Source organism: Dreissena polymorpha, chromosome 5 (genome assembly GCF_020536995.1).
Source record: "Dreissena polymorpha isolate Duluth1 chromosome 5, UMN_Dpol_1.0, whole genome shotgun sequence".
In the NCBI taxonomy this organism is placed as follows: Eukaryota; Metazoa; Mollusca; class Bivalvia; order Myida; family Dreissenidae; genus Dreissena; species Dreissena polymorpha.
In genome coordinates this window covers 82,982,538-83,001,054 of record NC_068359.1, presented here as the reverse complement: position 1 = coordinate 83,001,054, position 18,517 = coordinate 82,982,538, and the positions used below count along the sequence as shown (strand labels likewise).

Below are 18,517 nucleotides of genomic sequence, written 5' to 3'. Positions count from 1 at the left end.
TCCATCATGCGTTGTCAACATTTTACCTTATGAACACTCTAGAGGCCACATTTTTTATCCGATCTTCGTGAAACTTGGCCAGAGTATTTGTCCCGATGATACCTCGACTGAGTTCGAAACTGGGTCATGCTGGGTCAAAAACTAGGTCATTAGGTAAAAAAATAGAAAAACCTTGTGAACACTGTAGAAGTCACATTTGATGCCCAATCTTCATGTAAATTTTGCCAAAATGTTTGTCTTAATGATATGTTGGTTGAGTTCAAAAATTGTTACGGTCTGTTGAAAAACATGGCCACCAGGGGCGGGGCAGTATTCCTTATAGGGCTTTATAGAAACCTTGTGAACACTCTAGAAGTCACAATTTTTGCCCAATCATCATGAATCTTGGTCAAAACATTGGTTTTATTGATATCTCGAATGAGTTCGAAAATGGTCCAGATCGGTGAAAAAAAATGGCTGCTAGGCGGCGGGGCAGTTTTCTCTATAAGTGTATATAGTGAAAACATTTGAACACTCTAGAAGTCACATTTTTGGTCCAATCTTCATGAAATTTGGTCAGAACATTTGTTTCCTGGATACGACGGTTGAGTTTGAAAATGGTTCAGATCGGTAAAAAAAAACATGGCTGCGGGGGGGGGGGGTCGCTTGTATCTATATAGTAAAAAAGCTTGTTAACACTCTAGAAGTCACATTTTTTGCCTAATCATCATGAAATTTGGTCAAAACATTGGTTATGTGGATACCTCGGACGAGTTTGAAAATTATAAGTCGTGAACATTTGAAAAACATGGCCATAATAACAGAGGATTATTATGTTGATGATTGGTTGGGGATTAAGTGCAACAAACGTATTTTTGCCATCTGAAAACCCTTTATTAAATAATCTCAAAATTTTAAGTAGTAATATTGATTTCACAGAAAATTACTTAGGGGAGAAACAACTGTATATTACAGTTTAGTCAGGCCCCAAATTCCTGTGCTGGCCACTTTTCACTCATTTTGTTGCATGTTATCTTAAGGACTGCAGACCAATGAAATAACCATTAGCCACAGCAGGTACCTCATTATCTCTGACAGTTGCTTGATGCCTAACCCCTTGTTTACAGCCCTTTGCAGTGAACAGCATGGAACAGCAATTGCTATACAGTGGTATCAATATAGAGATAAACACATAAATACATATGTCTGGCATTTATTTTCGTATAAAAATCAGCATGCTGACTGCATAAAAAGAACAGATTACAACATTGAAGCAAGCTCTTGAAATAGCAAAATTATGTACTTATATATTTCCAAAAAAAGGTATATACAATATATATAAATTTAATGGGCGTGATATTTAATATTTCTTAGCTTTAAGTACATTGATGCCTGATTGAACTTACTCAATATGGCTATTATTTAACTTATAACTATCACAAAATCCCAGTGTATATTATGAATATCAAGAAGAAAAAGTAAAGATATGTACGTAAAAATATCCTTTACAGCTTAGGCAACAACTGTTGTCAAAATTCAATTATATTGATCAATAAAAAATAGATTGAAATATTCTCCAACTTTACTGTTGAACATTTATTGACAAAAAACTATCCTGTCTACATGTACACATATCATATCACAGATATACTTTGTTCAAGAATTAAAGAGATAGAGAAAATGTACTTAAAACCAACTATTTGCGATACTTATGATATTAAATGCAGCTTGTATTTGAGAATAAATTTCACAATTAAAATGCATTTTAGTTTTGCATTGGTTGTAAATAAAGAGTAGAAGCGTAGAGGAATTGTTTACAAACAACACTTACAAATGTGAATAATTAACAAACATTAACTCTTAAATGAAGTATGAAATTTCATTTTTAATCATAAATACAGATTGATATACAAAAGTCATGTAGGCCTTCATGGAGGATATGTGAAATACAGTATTATGTGAAAGTCAGAAATACCATTATTCTAATTAATTTTATATACAGACATACGTCATGTATGATATGTGAAATGCAGTATTACTTGAAAATCAGAGTATCATTGTTCTAAATAACTTTGAATGGAAAAACAGTGAAAACGTATTTTAATAATAGAGTACACTAAGTCTGTACTACCGCCTGTCTGCTCAGCACTCGTCCTCTTTTGAAGATTTTACACTAAATAATCAAACTATCAAGCGCAAGTTAAGTATGTATGCCCGTCTGTATGAAGTACTTTTATTATTTTGAACTCCACCTTCCCAGAATAGTTTAGTTCCTTTGGGTCTCAGGTGAGAGCCTTAGCGCCCATGGCCCTCTTGTTTTAGATTATCATAAATAATTATATATATTTTTTCTATGATCACTAGTGAAATAAAATTGACATACCACCGAATCTATTTTCTTTTTATTTTAAGCTTTTTCACCGTTTATTAGCTCACCTGTCACAAAGTGAGATGGTGAGCTTATGTGACCATGTGATGTCCGGCGTCCGTATGTGTGTGCGTGTGTGCGTCCGTCAACAATTTAATTGTGTAGACAGTAAAGGTCACAGTTTTCATCTAATCTTTATGAAATTTGGTCAGAATGTTTATCTTGATGAAATCTGGGTTGGGATTGTATTTGGGTCATCTGGGGTCAAAAACTAGGTCACTAAGTCAAAAACTAGGTCACATAATAAGTCAAATAATCAGGGATGTGATTTTTCCGCGGATTTCCGCGGATCGGGTTGTCCCGGGGGTTACTTCTGAGATTCACATAAATTCGTTTTAGAAAAATGTGGGGGAGAGGGGCTACCACCGATTCCGTGGAGGTATTTCATAAGCGGCCCAAAATATCCGCGGCCTGCGAAATCTCCGCATTTTACACTGGTAGATTCTGACTAAGCATTTTTAAAACGAGCGATATAATTGGCTATCGTTTCCCAATCTTCCAATTAAAATGGTTTTCTTAAAATGTGTTTGGTATTTCTTAGCTGATTTGTTTGCAAATGGCGCCGTTGTGAAGCGAAAATTAAGATTATTGAAATGACAAATAGCAATCGAATAAACAACTGACATCACCTAGTCTGATAGGAATAATGAAATGTGTTTTTCAACGAAAAAGACTACGTTTTAGATACAAGCAACAGATATTTTGTTCAGTAATGTGCTCAGTGAATTTGTATCACGGAAACCAGTGTTTGCAAATTGGAGTTTAGTCTACTCGCGAAGTAAAACAATTCATAAGAATATCATTTGAACATGGAAATAGACAAACAGGCATGCTGACAAACTAGATTTGATGCATAGGTTAGTGGGTCTGTGTTTAATCAGATTCATATGCATATCCTGCTTTATTATGTTTGTCATGCTGTTCAGTTAACTGAAATAGCACTGAACTGAGTGAACTGAAGATGTGAAATGCAAGATATTGAATGGTAAACAAATTAAATATATTAATTTAACTCAGTTTATTACATCATTCACACAAGAAGAACACTCAAGTGTGTTTGTTTATATCAAATCCATTAACTGTTATTCAATACATTGAAAAACTGCTGCTATTGATCACAATAAATACTTACTACTGTTTACTTTGCATCCTCAGTATGTTAAATGTGAAGTTTAACAGGTTTTTATAAAGAAATATTGTAATGAAGTTCAAGAAGTTATTAATTTTAATGTCTGTTTTAAGGTTTGTCATTGCGTTATGCGCGCCATTCGCATAATCAAAATCAGTTGACAGAATTTTCCACCCCTTTGACTTTGCCTCAATCACACCCCTGATAATAGAAAAACCTTGTGTAGACATTAGAGGTTGCAGTTTTCATCCAATCTTTATGAGGGCATCTTGTGGTTTTTCTCTGCATTTTAATGTGATTTGGCACCTTTTTGACCAATTCCTTTTACAGGATAACTTCAGTATTTCAATATCATTTATTTATTTTTTAGCTATGTTTCTCCATTTATAATTTCTATTTACCGTGCACTTTCTCTGGTCTAGGGGACACAACCTTAATACAACCTTCATACAACTTCTCCACCACAATTACCTCCCATGTATTCATTTATTCATTTGTACCCATGCTGGCTCATACCGTCCACACCAGCCTACACTTCCAATACTCCCCTTCTTTTAAACCCCCCAGGGTGGCGTCATGTATTTTACTTATTAATAAATGCTTGCAGTTTTGAACATATTGTACTTACTTGTTATCTTAGTTATATAGAAACCTCTTTGCTTTGTTTAATTTTTAACTGTAAATTTCATTGTTTTACCTCATAATTCTTAAGTGGCCCTATAAAGGTAACCGTTTTTGGTGACAAGTAAGTATGAAATCTTTATGAAATTTGGTCAGAATTTTTATCTTGATGAAATCTCGGTTGGGATTGTATTTGGGTCAAAAACTGGGGTCAAAAACTAGGTCACTGTGTCAAATAATAGAAAAACCTTGTGTAGACAATAGAGGTCACAGTTTTCATCTAATCTTTATGAAATTTGGTCAGAATGTTTATCTTGATGAAATCTGGGTTGGGATTGTATTTGGTTAGTCAGGTGAGCGATTCATGGCCCTCTAGTTTACATTGTAAAACAGTTTAATTGGAAAATTCTGCTGGTATAATGACGTCATTTCGTCACACTAATGATGTCATTTTGTGTTTTGAAATGTATTGAGGTGCGCCACAGGTAGAAAGGGTAACTTTTCAGCAAAAGGGAACAGCTGTTAAACATTTTATTGAAAAAGGGGCATAAAAGAAACAGAAAATGTGTTCATGTTGGTGTAAGATCGTTTGTTATCCTCTATATATGTGTAACAATAAATGATCATATTCATATGGATTTAACCAGATTAAAGAATGGCAGAAGATGCTTAAAAAGAGGCAATGTGACCTGTTTCGTGAAAATTTGTGAGACAGTACATTTTGTAAATTGTAATTGACTTAATTGTGTCAGTGCACTTTTAAGAGCTCATTTGATCTATATTCCATGAGGTACATTCCTTATTATAACAAATAAAATAAACATTAAATTAAACAAAGTTTATGCTTATACACAGTAATCCTGTATGTTTATCTATAATTATCAACAGCAAACAAAATATTTTACGAGTGTCTGTATTTATAGGAGCATGGGGCATATATTAAAACATTGGATCCTAAAAATGGTAGTGGGTGGGCCACATATTAAAAAAATGGGGCATAAACATGGAAGATTATTATATCTATAAAAAATGGGGCTTACAAACGGAGGAGGGGCCACATATGAAAAAATATGGCACACAAATGGAAGAGAGGCTACATATTTTAAAAGTTAAAGGCTTTAGCTACATCACTTCATTAATGTCAGATAACTCGTGTTCTATTTGCAGGTGCTGAACCCGTTCTACATCTTCCAGATATTCAGTATCGTCCTGTGGGCCACTGACCAGTACTATGCATATGCGGCCTGCATTCTTGTCATTTCATCCGTCTCCATCATTGTGTCTCTCTATGAGACTAAAAAGGTACATTACAAGCAGTAACAGTATTATAAAAACAGTATTATTTCTATAAAGGAAGTCTTTTGTTATTGAAAAACCAGTTAAGGGAGAAAGAATTGGTCCCAGATGAACCTGTGCAACTGCACAGGCTAATCTGGGACGACACTTTACACGCATGCATTAAATCCTGTTTTTCCAAAGTGTGGCTCAAAACATAGGCTAGATGTTAAACATCAATCCCGAATATAGAATGTTCACCTTTGAAAATATATTGTGTCATTTAAGTGGGGAGGCGGAAAACTACAACGGGCGAGGCATGGTCAGGGGTGATAACCCCAAAAAAGGGTTAGGGTAAGGGTTAGGTTTAGGGGTCGGGTTAGGGTTAGGGTTGGGTTTAGGCTAACCCAAACCCTAACCCTACCCCTAACACTAACCCTAACCCTCTAACCCCCCCTTGCGCAATACCATACCATGCCTCGCCCGTTGTCGTTTTCCGCCTCCCCATTTAAGTGATGTAGATGTGTATTGGGTTCCCAATTTTGTGCAAATAAAAGTTAACATTTTTAATAATGTCTTTTGAAATATCTCACCATTTTAATGGGATAAAGTGGAGAGTCGCTAATTATACCCCCACAAACGAAGTTTAGGGGGGTATATAGGAGTGAACTTGTCGGCCGGTCGGTCTGTCTGTCTGTCGGTCCGTATTAAGTGTCCGCTCTAATTGAAGTAGTTTTTATCCTATCTTCACCAAACTTGGTCAGAAGTTGTATCTACATGATGTCTAGGCCAAGTTCGAACATGGGCCTTGCCGGGTAAAAAACTAGGTCATGGGGTCACTTAGTGCGTTTTAAACATTCAGCATGTTGTCAGCTCTCTAATTCAAGTAGTTTTCATCCGATCTTCACCAAACTTGGTCAGAAGTTGTATCTAGATGATTTGTAGGTCAAGTTTGAACATGGGCCTTGCCGGGTCAAAAACTAGGTAACGGGGTCACTTAGTGCGTTTTAAACAATGAGCATGGTGTCCGCTCTCTAATTCAAGTAGTTTTCATCAGAGCTTCACCAAACTTGGTCAAAAGTTGTATCTAGATGATGTGTAGATCAAGTTCGAGCATGGGCCATGGTGGGTCAAAAACTAGGTCACGGGGTCACTTAGTGCGTTTTAAACATCAAGCATGGTGTCCGTTGTTTTTTGTAAAGACAACTTGCAAAATATTATGTGTCAATGCGAAATGTGGGGGTATTAGTCACGTCTGTGACAATGCTCTAGTTTGTGAGAGTTTTCTATAGGTATCGTGATCTTTTAAAACAAAATAAGTATTTTTTTAGTAAAGTGCAACTGCGCGTTTGTAATATGAAGTCCCCACACTGATTCGACAATTTTCTGACCGGTCAAAAGCACTTTACTGAAAAATACTTATTTGTTTAAAAAGATCATGATAACTATATAAAACTCTTACGAATGAGCGGGCTCTCCACTTTATCCCATTAAAAATGATGAAATATTTAAAAAGAGATCCTTAAAAATGTTAACTGGGTCGTGCTTTATTCTCCCAACACAGATCTTAAAAAGTCATGTGGTATAGGCACCGTGTGTAAAGTGGATGAATTTACAGGAAAAGAGGCTAAATCTGCAATACAATGAAAAACAAAGTTATACCGCTGTCCGCAGGGTGCTAAAACCTTGACATTTTGCTCTAAAAGGGTTGTTTGATTTTGTTTGCAGCAAATGATCACTCTACACAACATGGTGAAGGTGGATGCGATGACAATCACTGTTGCCAGGGGTGATGGTTGCTATGAGCCGGTGCATGTTACTGACCTGGTTCCCGGTGATGTGATCGTGATACCACCCAAGGGCTGCGTCATGACGTGTGATGCCGTGCTGCTAGGGGGCACTGTCATTGTGAACGAAAGCATGTTGACAGGTAGGATGCTGTGCTTCTAGGGAGCACTGTCATTGTGAACGAAAGCATTTTGACAGGTAGGAGTCAGAGCACATGCAGTCTCTTTTAGTGATAACTATGGTCTGTGTTTTCTTATCATACATATTTCTTCATATAGTTAATTTTATAGTTTTTTTCATATAGTTTTTTTTTTGGCTGGAGTTGTTTCTTTAAACTAAGAAATATATTGCTGCAATATATAGAGGGCAGTGTCATAGTGAAGGAAAGTATGTTAACTGGTAGGGGGTCAGCCTTTTGGAACATGCAGTGTCCGCAAAAGTCAGTCAGCCCTTGGACAAAAACAGTACAACTGTTTGATGTCTAGGAATACTACACATGCTAATCTTGTACTTCACTTAACGCACATTAAACCCATTTTCTCACCAGACTCATGTGCTCCTATTCGTCCAGGTGAGAGCCTTCCAGTGACCAAGACCTCCATTGTGGTAGGAGAGGCCAGCGAGGTCTACTCACCACAGAATCACAACCGCAGCACCATATTTGCGGGGACTCGTGTCATCCAGACGCGATATTACGGAGGCTGTAAAGTCCTGGCTGTCGTTGTGCGCACAGGTTAGCTTTAATACACTTTGATCACTGAATAATAGAAGCAATCATAACATTTTTTCTATGGATAGCAATATGAGTTTTTATGTCACCCACCACTATAGTGGGGGACATTTTGTTTTTGCCCTGTCTGTTGGTTTGTTTGTTGGTTTGTTTGTTTGCCCCAACTTTAACATTTGCCATAACTTTTGCAATATTGAAGATAGCAACTTCATATTTGGCATGCATGTGTATCTCATGGAGCTGCACATGTTGAGCTGTGAAAGGTCAAGGTCATCCTTCAAGGTCAAAGGTAAAATATATGGATCAAAATCACTCATTAAATGTATACTTTTTCAATATTGAAGCTAGCAACTCGATATTTGGCATGCATGTGTATCTTATGGAGCTGCACATTTTGATTGGTGAAATGTCAAAGTCAAGGTCATCCTTCAAGGTAAAAGGTCATATATATGGGGACATAGTGTTTCACTAACACATCGCTTGTTTTTTAAGTGAACTTGATAAAAAAAATAACTGTTTAAAATTATGGTCAAAATTGTCACTGTAAAGTTAGAGTTGCACACGTTTAGATGCATGTGCTTTTTGCCAAACTTGTTCTACTAGTTCAAATCTACCAGCTTTTCTTATTAGATTCATAATATAGACACTATAACATACAGAATCTTGTTAAATATATTTAATGTTAATAATATGTTCATTCAATGTTGTCAAACTTTTCTTGTTTTGCTGAGTCTACATATCTTTATCTTTAAACAATTGTTAATTGTAAAGTGATCAGCTGTTCATGCTGCATCAACTAATATCTATGGACGATATTTTTTTGAAGGACCGGCTAGTTTGTTGGTTGAGTGCTATACTATATATACAAAGATCGCTGGTTTGATCCTAGACCCGGTCACTTAACTTGTCATGAAATCCTTTTATGGCCATACATTCACTTCCTCACGCTCAAGTAAGGAAAATGTCAGATTTTGGCTTTAAGTATGTGAAAACTCTCGCTCAAGTAAGGCAAATGTAAGATTGTGGCTTTAAGTATGTGAAAACTCTCGCTCAAGTAAGGCAAATGTCCGCTTTTGGCTTTATGTATGTGAAAACTCTCGCTCAAGTAAGGCAAACGTCCGCTTTTGGCTTTATGTATGTGAAAACAGCAAAGAAACTTAATGAACAAGAACAAACATTTGATTTCATCCAGGATTCAGCACAGCCAAGGGTGAACTTGTGCGGGGGATCCTGTATCCCAAGCCCCTGGGGTTCAAGTTTTACCGGGATGCCTTCCGTTTTGTGATGTTCCTGGCTCTGGTGGCTCTGATTGGAATGGGCTACAGTGTCTACACGCACATTGAACTTCATGTATGTAAAACAATTCTGGGGCTGTATTTTGTAGTTGTCTCGCATCTAGCATTTAGCATCACGCTTAAATATTCAACTCTATTTTGAGATGGCTTTTTAAGATTTTGCTAGTTTTACTTTATGATTTCCTATGAGTATTATGAAAAGGAACGTTATCATTATCCGGAAAAAAGTTATGATAAATGTTGTTTCTCGACTTATTTGCAACAATTTTTAAGGGCTGGGCTCTGGGAAAATAGGGCTTAATGCATGCTGGTAAAGTTTTGTCCCAGATAAGCAGACTGCAGAGCCTAACCTGGGATGACATTTAACGTACACACATAAAGCTAAGTTTTTGTTGATGTTAGACTAGAAAACAACTGTAATGACATGTTTTTCTCTGTAATGTTGTTTTCAGTAGACAGTATTGTTGTTTTTGTTAAATATAGGGCTTTTATTATAATCCCATACCTAATCTTAAAAATTATATATCATCCCAAATGACTAGCAACCACTTCCGTCAGAAAAAAAATTAAAATATTTACCTCTGTCAGATAAAAAAATAAAAAAATATATATTTCAAAAAAATAATTTTTATATTTAGTTCATTGCCCTATCCAGCTTAACAATTTTAAATGTAGTAAATGTAATATTAAAAACATGTAATCTCAATTTCATGATTTTTTTTATAAAAATGAACAACAATGTCCCAATTTTAGTGAAAAAATAGGCTTTTTTCCTTATTCAAAAGGTCCCATTCCCAAATTGGTGGAGAAAAAACAGCACTGCATTACTTTGTATAAACAGGCATCTCCAGAGAAAATCATCATTCGAGTTCTTGATGTGATCACCATAATTGTCCCCCCTGCCTTGCCGGCAGCCATGACAGTTGGAACAGTGTATGCACAGAGTCGACTGAAGAAGAAACAGATCTTCTGTATCAGCCCACCCAGAATCAACTTCTGTGGACGCCTTAACCTGTTTTGTTTTGACAAAGTAAGTTTATTTGTATGAAATAGAAGTCTTGATTCTTGGTTTAGTTAAAACTTATGTTTGTTATCTCAACTGTATCAAAAGACTACGGCTTATATAGACGTTCTTGAGTCTGTGTCATGGGTAGAACCAGTCCTTGATGTCTTTATGGGAGATCTAAAGAACCCTGTCTCAGCAGGGATTTAACCCATGACATATGGGTCACTATGCGGACACCTTATCCATAAGGCCACATCAACCTATGATAGTTAATTTACCGTTAAATGAATAATTCCCCATCAGATGTCTGTTAATTGACAAAAATAATAGCTTTTAAGTTTGGTAGAAATTTATGTACTCAAATCATGTGATAACTTTTGTTCCTCGTCAAGTATTCCGTCTTTAAGTTTGTTTTTCCCAAAATGATTGTATTCTTTTGGGTGATGTAAACTTTATTTTACAGACTGGAACTCTCACAGAGGACGGAATGGATCTGGGGAGAGTTCTTCCAGTCAAAAATGGCAGGTATGTATGTGTAAAAGGCAAGCTGGCATTGTATCTATAACATCCTTTTGATTGCTGTACAGCCAATCTTGTAGATGCCCCTACTTGAATTAAGCGACCTTTGTCTTATGCAACCTGTTTGAATTACCCCAAAGTGTGTACACTCTGATTTGACATTGTATTAAGCGACTTTTGTCTTACGCCATCAGCAACTGCTAATAGTATTTTTATGTCTAAATATTGGATTAAGCGACCATGTTGTAGTAAAATCTGAAAATCTATTGATCGTTTAGAGACATAGTTGATTGCCAACTTATTGTAAGTTTGACGTAATCTAAGGAAAGCCGCTTCCTGTCAAAACCACACGTTCTGACAAATAAAATTGTCTGACTCAACACGCTAAACCAACCGCGTTAAAGCATGTGCAAAGCTCCGCCTCTGAGCACAAAGGTTAATGATTAAATGCGCTGATATTTAACACGTGGTTCAGGCATGTTCAGTACCAATTATTTGCAATTGTAATTACTAGGCATAAGCTTTGAAACAATTAATACATTTGTCTCAGCTTTCTGCAAATGGCCAAGTAGTTCCGATATATCAACTTCCTGTACATTTCCATAAAATGGCGAATGTTTGTGTTGACAAAATTCTTAAAACACATTAATCGTCAATAAAGGCAACTGTGTTTTGTGTGATTATTACTAATTATTAAATTGCAAGGTAATAAAATGTCCAGCTACACTTATATCTGGATTATTTTATATAATTTGAATGATAAACAAGAAAGTGGTGTCAAAGAATCAGTCTATGAATTTGTCTTTTTTTTTATAAGACCATTTTATTAAAAGACCACTTTGGGGTTACTCCCTTTTGTGGTCTCTTAATACGAGGTTGACTGTATTGACCTCAACTGACATTGTTTTTATCATTGTTCATATTGTGACTAAGTTGTGGTTAAATTATTATAAAATATTATTTCTTCATCAAGAGGCATGTAAAGTGAATATGTTTCTACACATGCATTAAGATTGCCAAAAAAACATCACATTCAGTGTTTATTCTTAACACTTTGGGAATGGTTATGGTACCAGCCAGAAAAGTAGTGTAGGTTATAGAAAACTTGTAAATTTTCTATTCACTTTAAATAACAAATTACTGGGGAAAATAGTAAAAACTGATAGTGAATAGTACTATTTTGGGGTACAAACTTTATATATACCAAATTTGCGTAAACATCTTCGGCTGAAACCAAAAATAGTATGTACATTCTACTAAACGAGGGTCAGGTACACACATGTTTTCTCTTACAGAGTCCCTACCAATGTATGGTCATCCATACCAAATTAGTCAAGCAAAGCATGTGCAGAATTACATAAACATCCGCAGTATGCCATACTCGCCTAAAACCTTTCCCACTCAGAAGCAAAATGAAAATGGCCATGTGCAAACAGCATAAAACCATAACAGCATGCGATAACTCTCAGTCTGTTCAGGTTTTATGCTCTTTGCTGCTCATCAGTGACTAATGGTTGGAAATTAAACCTTTAAAACAAATATAACTGTCTAAAGGACTACAAATGCGTGAAAATACGTATGTTGGTATTAAAGGGTTAACCCCTGCTTGAAAAAGCCTAAATAAAACCAGCAATAAGTCAGAAAAGCCTAAATGTAACCAGCAATAAGTCAGAAAGGCCTGTGTATTACTCACAGTCTCTTTAGATTTTATGCTGTTTCCTGTTGTTCATCAATATCTGAGGGTTGGAAATGAAGGCTTTACATTTGAATCTAGTAAGAAAGGTCTTCAATTTAATTTAATTTTTTAAGGGATAACAAATGTGTCCAAGTGTGTGTATGAGGTATCTGAGTGAAAAAAGGGTAAAGTTGATACTACTATGTGTTTTACAGTTTTCAGCACAGTGTCAATGATTTTGATTTATTCAAGTTTTAAAGGCTTAATTTTCAAACCTAAGATACTGAACAGCCTGTCAGTTTTATGCTTTTTGCATATGGCTATTTTAACTTTGGTTCTGAGCGGGAAAAGGTTAAGCCAATACAACTTTGTGTTTCCAGTTTCCAGCCCAGTGTCAGTGACCCAAGCCATTTGAAATGAAAGCTTTAAAACTTGATCCCTTCATCCTTGTAAGAAAGGTCTTAAATTAAATGTGATTTTCAAAAGGCCAAACAATGCGTCAAAATGCATAATCAGGGGTCAAACTGATTCAACTCTGTATTTTTCCAGTTTCCAGCCCAGTGTCAGTGACCCCAGTCATCTAGAGCGTGAGGAACTGCTGATCGGCATGGCAACCTGTCACTCACTGACCATCATTGACGGGGAGATCTCTGGGGACCCTATGGATGTCATCATGTTCAACTCTACTAAATGGGTACATATATTTGCTATTCTTTTGTCACAGTTCAATAAACATGCGTGTTTACTAATGCACGGGATTTTCGTGAGTTTTGGCAGGTATAGCGTCATTCAAGGCCCGCTTACAGGAGACAACGCACGTTGTGGTTCAATATATTTGTTTAAAGTTTGATATTGTGTTGGAAAAATGTCGGAAAATCAAGAAGTGTTGTCGGGGAATTTCATGTTTGACTAATGTGATTTACATACTTACGTTTCCTTTATGTTAATTCGATAAAAGCGGACCTCCTTCTGCATTTGGTGTTTGTTGTAATGTTTGTTGTCACTTTTTTGCTTGTTAGCAAAGAATTAATTTATTTTCAGACGATTTCGGTAAGGAAGGACTTCCTTGAAACTAAAAATACCATTCAAGCGGAAAGTGTCGTCCCTGATTAGCCTGTGCAGACTGCACAAGAATTAAGCTCAGAACAAGACACATATATATACGTATATGAGCCTTGTTATGTGAAAAGGTGGTTTAATGCAAGTGTCATCCCAGATTAGCCTGTGCAGTCTGCACAGTCCGCCTTAAATTGATTTTTCCTAACAAAACAGTCTTCCCTGATTAGCCTGTGGGGAAGACACTTTACCCACATTAATTAAATTCCCTTTTTCTAGAGCATGTCCCATATATATATATAATCCACTTCTATGATTTGTTATTCCCTGCAAAAGGCGGAGGGATGTAGAATTGGTTGTGTCTGTCCGTCAGTCAGTCACTGTTTAGGGCTATATCTCAAAAACTATATAAGATATCAACATGTAACTTTATAGGTGTATAGATATCATTGAGGAGAAGTGCCATGCAAAAAAACACTACCCTACACTTTCTTTATTAGGAGTTATTGCCCTTTGTTGTTGTTTTTGTATTTGGAACTTTTCAGGGCTGTTCCTAAGATGACATGTAAGATTTCAACATGAAAATTTGCTTATATAAGGCCTATTTTGTGAAAACATTCAAAATCTTATCATCCATAACTATTGGGCCTAGGGCTATCAAATTTGGTATGTAGAGACATCTAATAGTCCTCTACCAAATTTCTTCAAATTATGCCCCTGGTGTCAAATTTGACCCTGCCCCGGGGGTCATAAAATTGAACATATGCTTATATAAGGCCTATTTTGTGAAAAGTATCAAAATTTTCTCGTTCATAACCATTGGGCCTAGGGCTATGAAATTTGGTATGTATAAACATCTAATAGTCCTCTACCAAATTTCTTCAAATTATAGCCCTGGGGTCATTTTGACCCTGCCCCGGGGGTCACAAAATTGAACATATGCTTATATAAGGCCTATTTTGTGAAAAGTATCAAAATTTTCTCGTTCATAACCATTGGGCCTAGGGCTATGAAATTTGGTATGTATAAACATCTAATAGTCCTCTACCAAATTTCTTCAAATTATAGCCCTGGGGTCATTTTGACCCTGCCCCGGGGGTCACAAAATTGAACATATGCTTATAAAAGGCCTATTTTGTAAAAACTTTCAAAATCTATCGTCCATAACCATAGGGCCTAGGGCTATCAAATTTAGTATGTAGAGACATCTAATAGTCCTCTACCAAATTTCTTCAAATTATGCCCCTGGGGTCAAATTTGACCCTGCCCCAGGGGTCACAAAATTGAACATATGCTTATATAAGGCCTATTTTGTGAAAACTTTCAAAAATTCTCTAGTCCATAACCATTGGGCCTAGGGCTAATAAATTTGGTATGTAGATACATCTAATAGTCCTCTACCAAATTTCTTCAAATTATACCCCTGGGGTCAAATTTGACCCTGCCCAGGGGGTCAAATTTGACCCTGCCCCGGGGGTCACAAAATTGAACAAATGATTATATAGGGTCTATTTTGTGAAAATTTTCCAAATTCTCTTGTCCATAACCATTGGGCCTAAGGCTACCAAATTTGGTATGTACTTACATCTTATAGTCCTCTACCAATTTTTTTTCAAATTATGCCCCTGGGGTCAAGTTTGACCCTGCCCGGGGGTCACAAAATTGAACATATGCTTATATAAGGCCTATTTTGTGAAAACTTTCAAAATATTATTGTTCATAACTGTATGGCATAGGACAACCAAATTTGGTATGTAGTGACATGTAATAGTTCTCTTCTTAGTTTGTTCAAATTATGCCCCTGGGGTCAAATTTGAAACTGCCCGGGGGGTCACAAAATTGAACATATGCTTATAAAGGTCTTATTTTTTGAAAATTTTACAAATCTTCTTGTCCATAAACATTGGGCCTCGGGCTACCAAATTTGGTATGTAGTGACATCTTATAGTCCTCTTCCAAGTTTGTTCAAATTATGCCCCTGGGGCCAAGTTTGAACCTGCCCCGAGGGTCACAAAATCGAACATATGCTTATATAAGGCCTATTGTGTGAAAACTTAAAAATCTTCCTGTCCATAACTGTATGACCTAGGGCTACCAAATTTGGTATGTAGTGATATGATATAGTTCTCTTCTCAGTTTGTTCAAATTATGTTCTGGGGTCAAATTTGAAACTGCCCCTGGGATCACAAAATTGAATATATGCTTATAAAGGTCTTATCTTGTGAAAACTTTCAAATCCTGTTGTCCATAACCATTGGGTCTAGGGCTAAAAATCTTCCTGTCCATAAACATAGGGCCTAGGGCTACCAAATTTGGTACGTAGTAAAATCTTATAGTTCTCTACCAAGTTTGTTCAAATTATGCCCCTGGGGTCAAATTTGACCCTGCTCTGGGGGATCACAAAATTGAACATATGCTTATATAAGGCCTATTTTGTGAAAACTTAAAAAATCTTTTTGTCCATAACCATCCAGCTTAGGGCTAACAAATTTGGTATGTAGTGACATCTTATAGCCCTCTACCAAATTTGTTCAAATTTTATCCATGGGGTCAAATTTGAACCTGCCCCAGTGGTCACAAAATTGAACATATGCTTATATAAGGCCTATTTTGTGAAAACTTTAAAAATTCTCTTGTCCTTAACCATAAGGCATAGGGCTACCAAATTTGGTATGTAGTGACATCTAATAGTCCTCTACCAAATTTCTTCAAATTATGCCCCTTGGGTCAAATTTGACCCTGCCCTGGGGGTCACAAAACTGAACATACGACCCTATATGGGGCCTATTTTGTGAAAACTTTAAAAATACTCTTTTCCATAACCATTGGGCCTAGGACTACCAAATTTGGTATGTAGTGACATCTAATAAACCTCTACCAAATTAGTTCATATATGCCTCTGGGGTCAACTTTGACCCTGCCCTGGGGGTCACAAAATTGAATAAACGCTTATAAAGCGCCTATTTTGTGAAAACTTTAAAAATCTTCTTGTCGAAAACCATTCAGACTATGGCTACCAAATTTAGTATGCAGTAACATCTTATAGTCCTCTACCAAGTTTGTTCAAATTATGCCCTTTGGGTCAAATTTGACCCTGACCCACGGGTTACAAAATTGAACATTATATACGCTTATATCTTGCTTATTTTGTGAAAACTTTTAAATGTTCTTGTCCTTAACTGTAGGACCTAGGGTTAGCATATTTTGTATGTACATGTAGTGAGATAGAGTAGTCCTCTACAAAGTTTGCTCAAATTATGCCCCTGGGGTTAAATTTGACCAAGCCCAGGGGGTCACAAAAGTGTACATGTGCTTAAATAGGGCCTATATTTAAGTATTTGCAAGAGAATATTTGTTTCAGCTTTTTTTCAGCAGTGGAGCGATACAGGGCCATAATGGCCCTCTTGTTAAATAAGAGTTATTATACCCCCACAAACAAAGTTTAGGGGGGTATATAGGAGTGAACTTGTCTGTCTGTTGGTTGGTCGGTCTGTCTGTCTGTCTGTTGGTCCGTATTAAGTGTCCGCTCTCTAATTCAAGTAGTTTTCATCCGATCTTCACCAAACCTGGTCAGAAGTTGTATCTACATGATGTCTAGGCCAAGTTCGAACATGGGCCTTGCGGGGTCAAAAACTAGGTCATGGGGTCACTTAGTGCGTTTTAAACATTCAGCATGTTGTCCGCTCTCTAATTCAAGTAGTTTTCATCTGATCTTCACCAAACTTGGTCAGAAGTTGTATCTAGATGATCTTAAGGCCAAGTTCAAACATGGGCCTTGCTGGGTCAAAAACTAGGTTACGGGGTCACTTAGTGCGTTTTAAACATTCAGCATGTTGTCTGCTCTCAGATTCAAGTAGTTTTCATCTGATCTTCACCACACATGGTCAGAAGTTGTATCTAGATGATCTTAAGGCCAAGTTCGAACATGGGCCTTGCCGGGTCAACAACTAGGTCACGGGGTCACTTAGTGCGTTTTTTAACATTCAGCATGGTGTCCTCTCTCTTATTCAAGTAGTTTTCATCCGATCTTCACCAAACTTGGTCAGAAGTTTTATCTAGATGATTTGAAGGCCAAGTTCGAACATAGGCCATGCCAGATAAAAAACTAGGTCACAGGGTCTTTTAGTACTTTTACACATTGAGCATGGTGTCTGCTCTCTATTTGCAGTAGATTAAATCTAATCTTCACCACACTTGGTCAGAAGTTGTAACTAGATGATGTGTAGGTCAAGTTCGAACATGGGCCATGCCGGGTCAAAAACTAGGACACGGGGTCACTTAGTGTGTTTTAAACCTCACCATGTTGTCCGCTCTCTAATTGAAGTAGTTTTTATCCGATCTTCACCAAACTTGGTCAGAAGTTGTATCTTGATAATGTCTAGGGCAAGTTTGAATATGGCTCATGCCGGGTCAAAAACAAGGTCACGGGGTCACTAAGTGCGTTTTTAACATCACAATGTTGTCCGCTCTCTTTCAAGTAGTTTTCATCCAATCTTCACCAAACTTGGTCAGAAGTTGTATCTAGATGATGTCTAGGTCAAGTTTGAATATGGGTCATGCCAGGTCAAAAACTAGGTCACGGGGTATCTTAGTGCGTTTTAAACCTCACCATGTTGTCCGCTCTCTAATTCAAGTAGTTTTCATCCAATCCTCACCAAACTTGGTCACAAGTTTTATCTTAATGATCTCTAGGACAAGTTTGAACATGGGCCATTCCGGGCTGAAAACTAAGTCACGGGGTCACTTAGTGCGTTTTTTAACATTCAGCATGGTGTCTGCTCTCAAATTCAAGTAGTTTACATCCGATCTTCACCAAACTTGGTCAGAAGTTTTATGGAGATGATCTTAAGGCCAAGTTAGAACATGGGCCTTTCTGGGTCAAAAACTAGGTCAAGGGGTCACTTAGTGCGTTAAAAAAAATTGAGCATGGTGTCTGCTGTTTTTGTGAAGACGACATGCAAAATATTATGTGTCAATGCAGCATGTGGGGATATTCGTTATGTCTGTGACAACTCT

At 36.8% G+C, this 18,517-nt stretch overlaps 1 protein-coding gene across 6 annotated transcripts in view; it reads left to right on the top strand.

Moving 5' to 3' along the window:
- The window catches only part of LOC127881997 (polyamine-transporting ATPase 13A3-like), a 563,467-nt gene that overhangs the window by 33,821 nt on the left and 511,129 nt on the right, over nucleotides 1-18,517 (top strand). For all 6 annotated transcript variants that reach the window (XR_008050372.1, XR_008050371.1, XM_052430335.1 and 3 more), the window contains exons 8-14: nucleotides 5,325-5,459; nucleotides 7,161-7,362; nucleotides 7,792-7,953; nucleotides 9,143-9,300; nucleotides 10,087-10,275; nucleotides 10,715-10,776; nucleotides 12,995-13,139. Coding sequence is in view for 4 of the 6 variants with exons in the window: in XM_052430335.1 (XP_052286295.1) it covers nucleotides 5,325-5,459; nucleotides 7,161-7,362; nucleotides 7,792-7,953; nucleotides 9,143-9,300; nucleotides 10,087-10,275; nucleotides 10,715-10,776; nucleotides 12,995-13,139 (1,053 nt within the window). In the remaining 2 variants the exon portion in view is untranslated. The remainder of the gene's footprint in view (nucleotides 1-5,324; nucleotides 5,460-7,160; nucleotides 7,363-7,791; nucleotides 7,954-9,142; nucleotides 9,301-10,086; nucleotides 10,276-10,714; nucleotides 10,777-12,994; nucleotides 13,140-18,517) is intronic.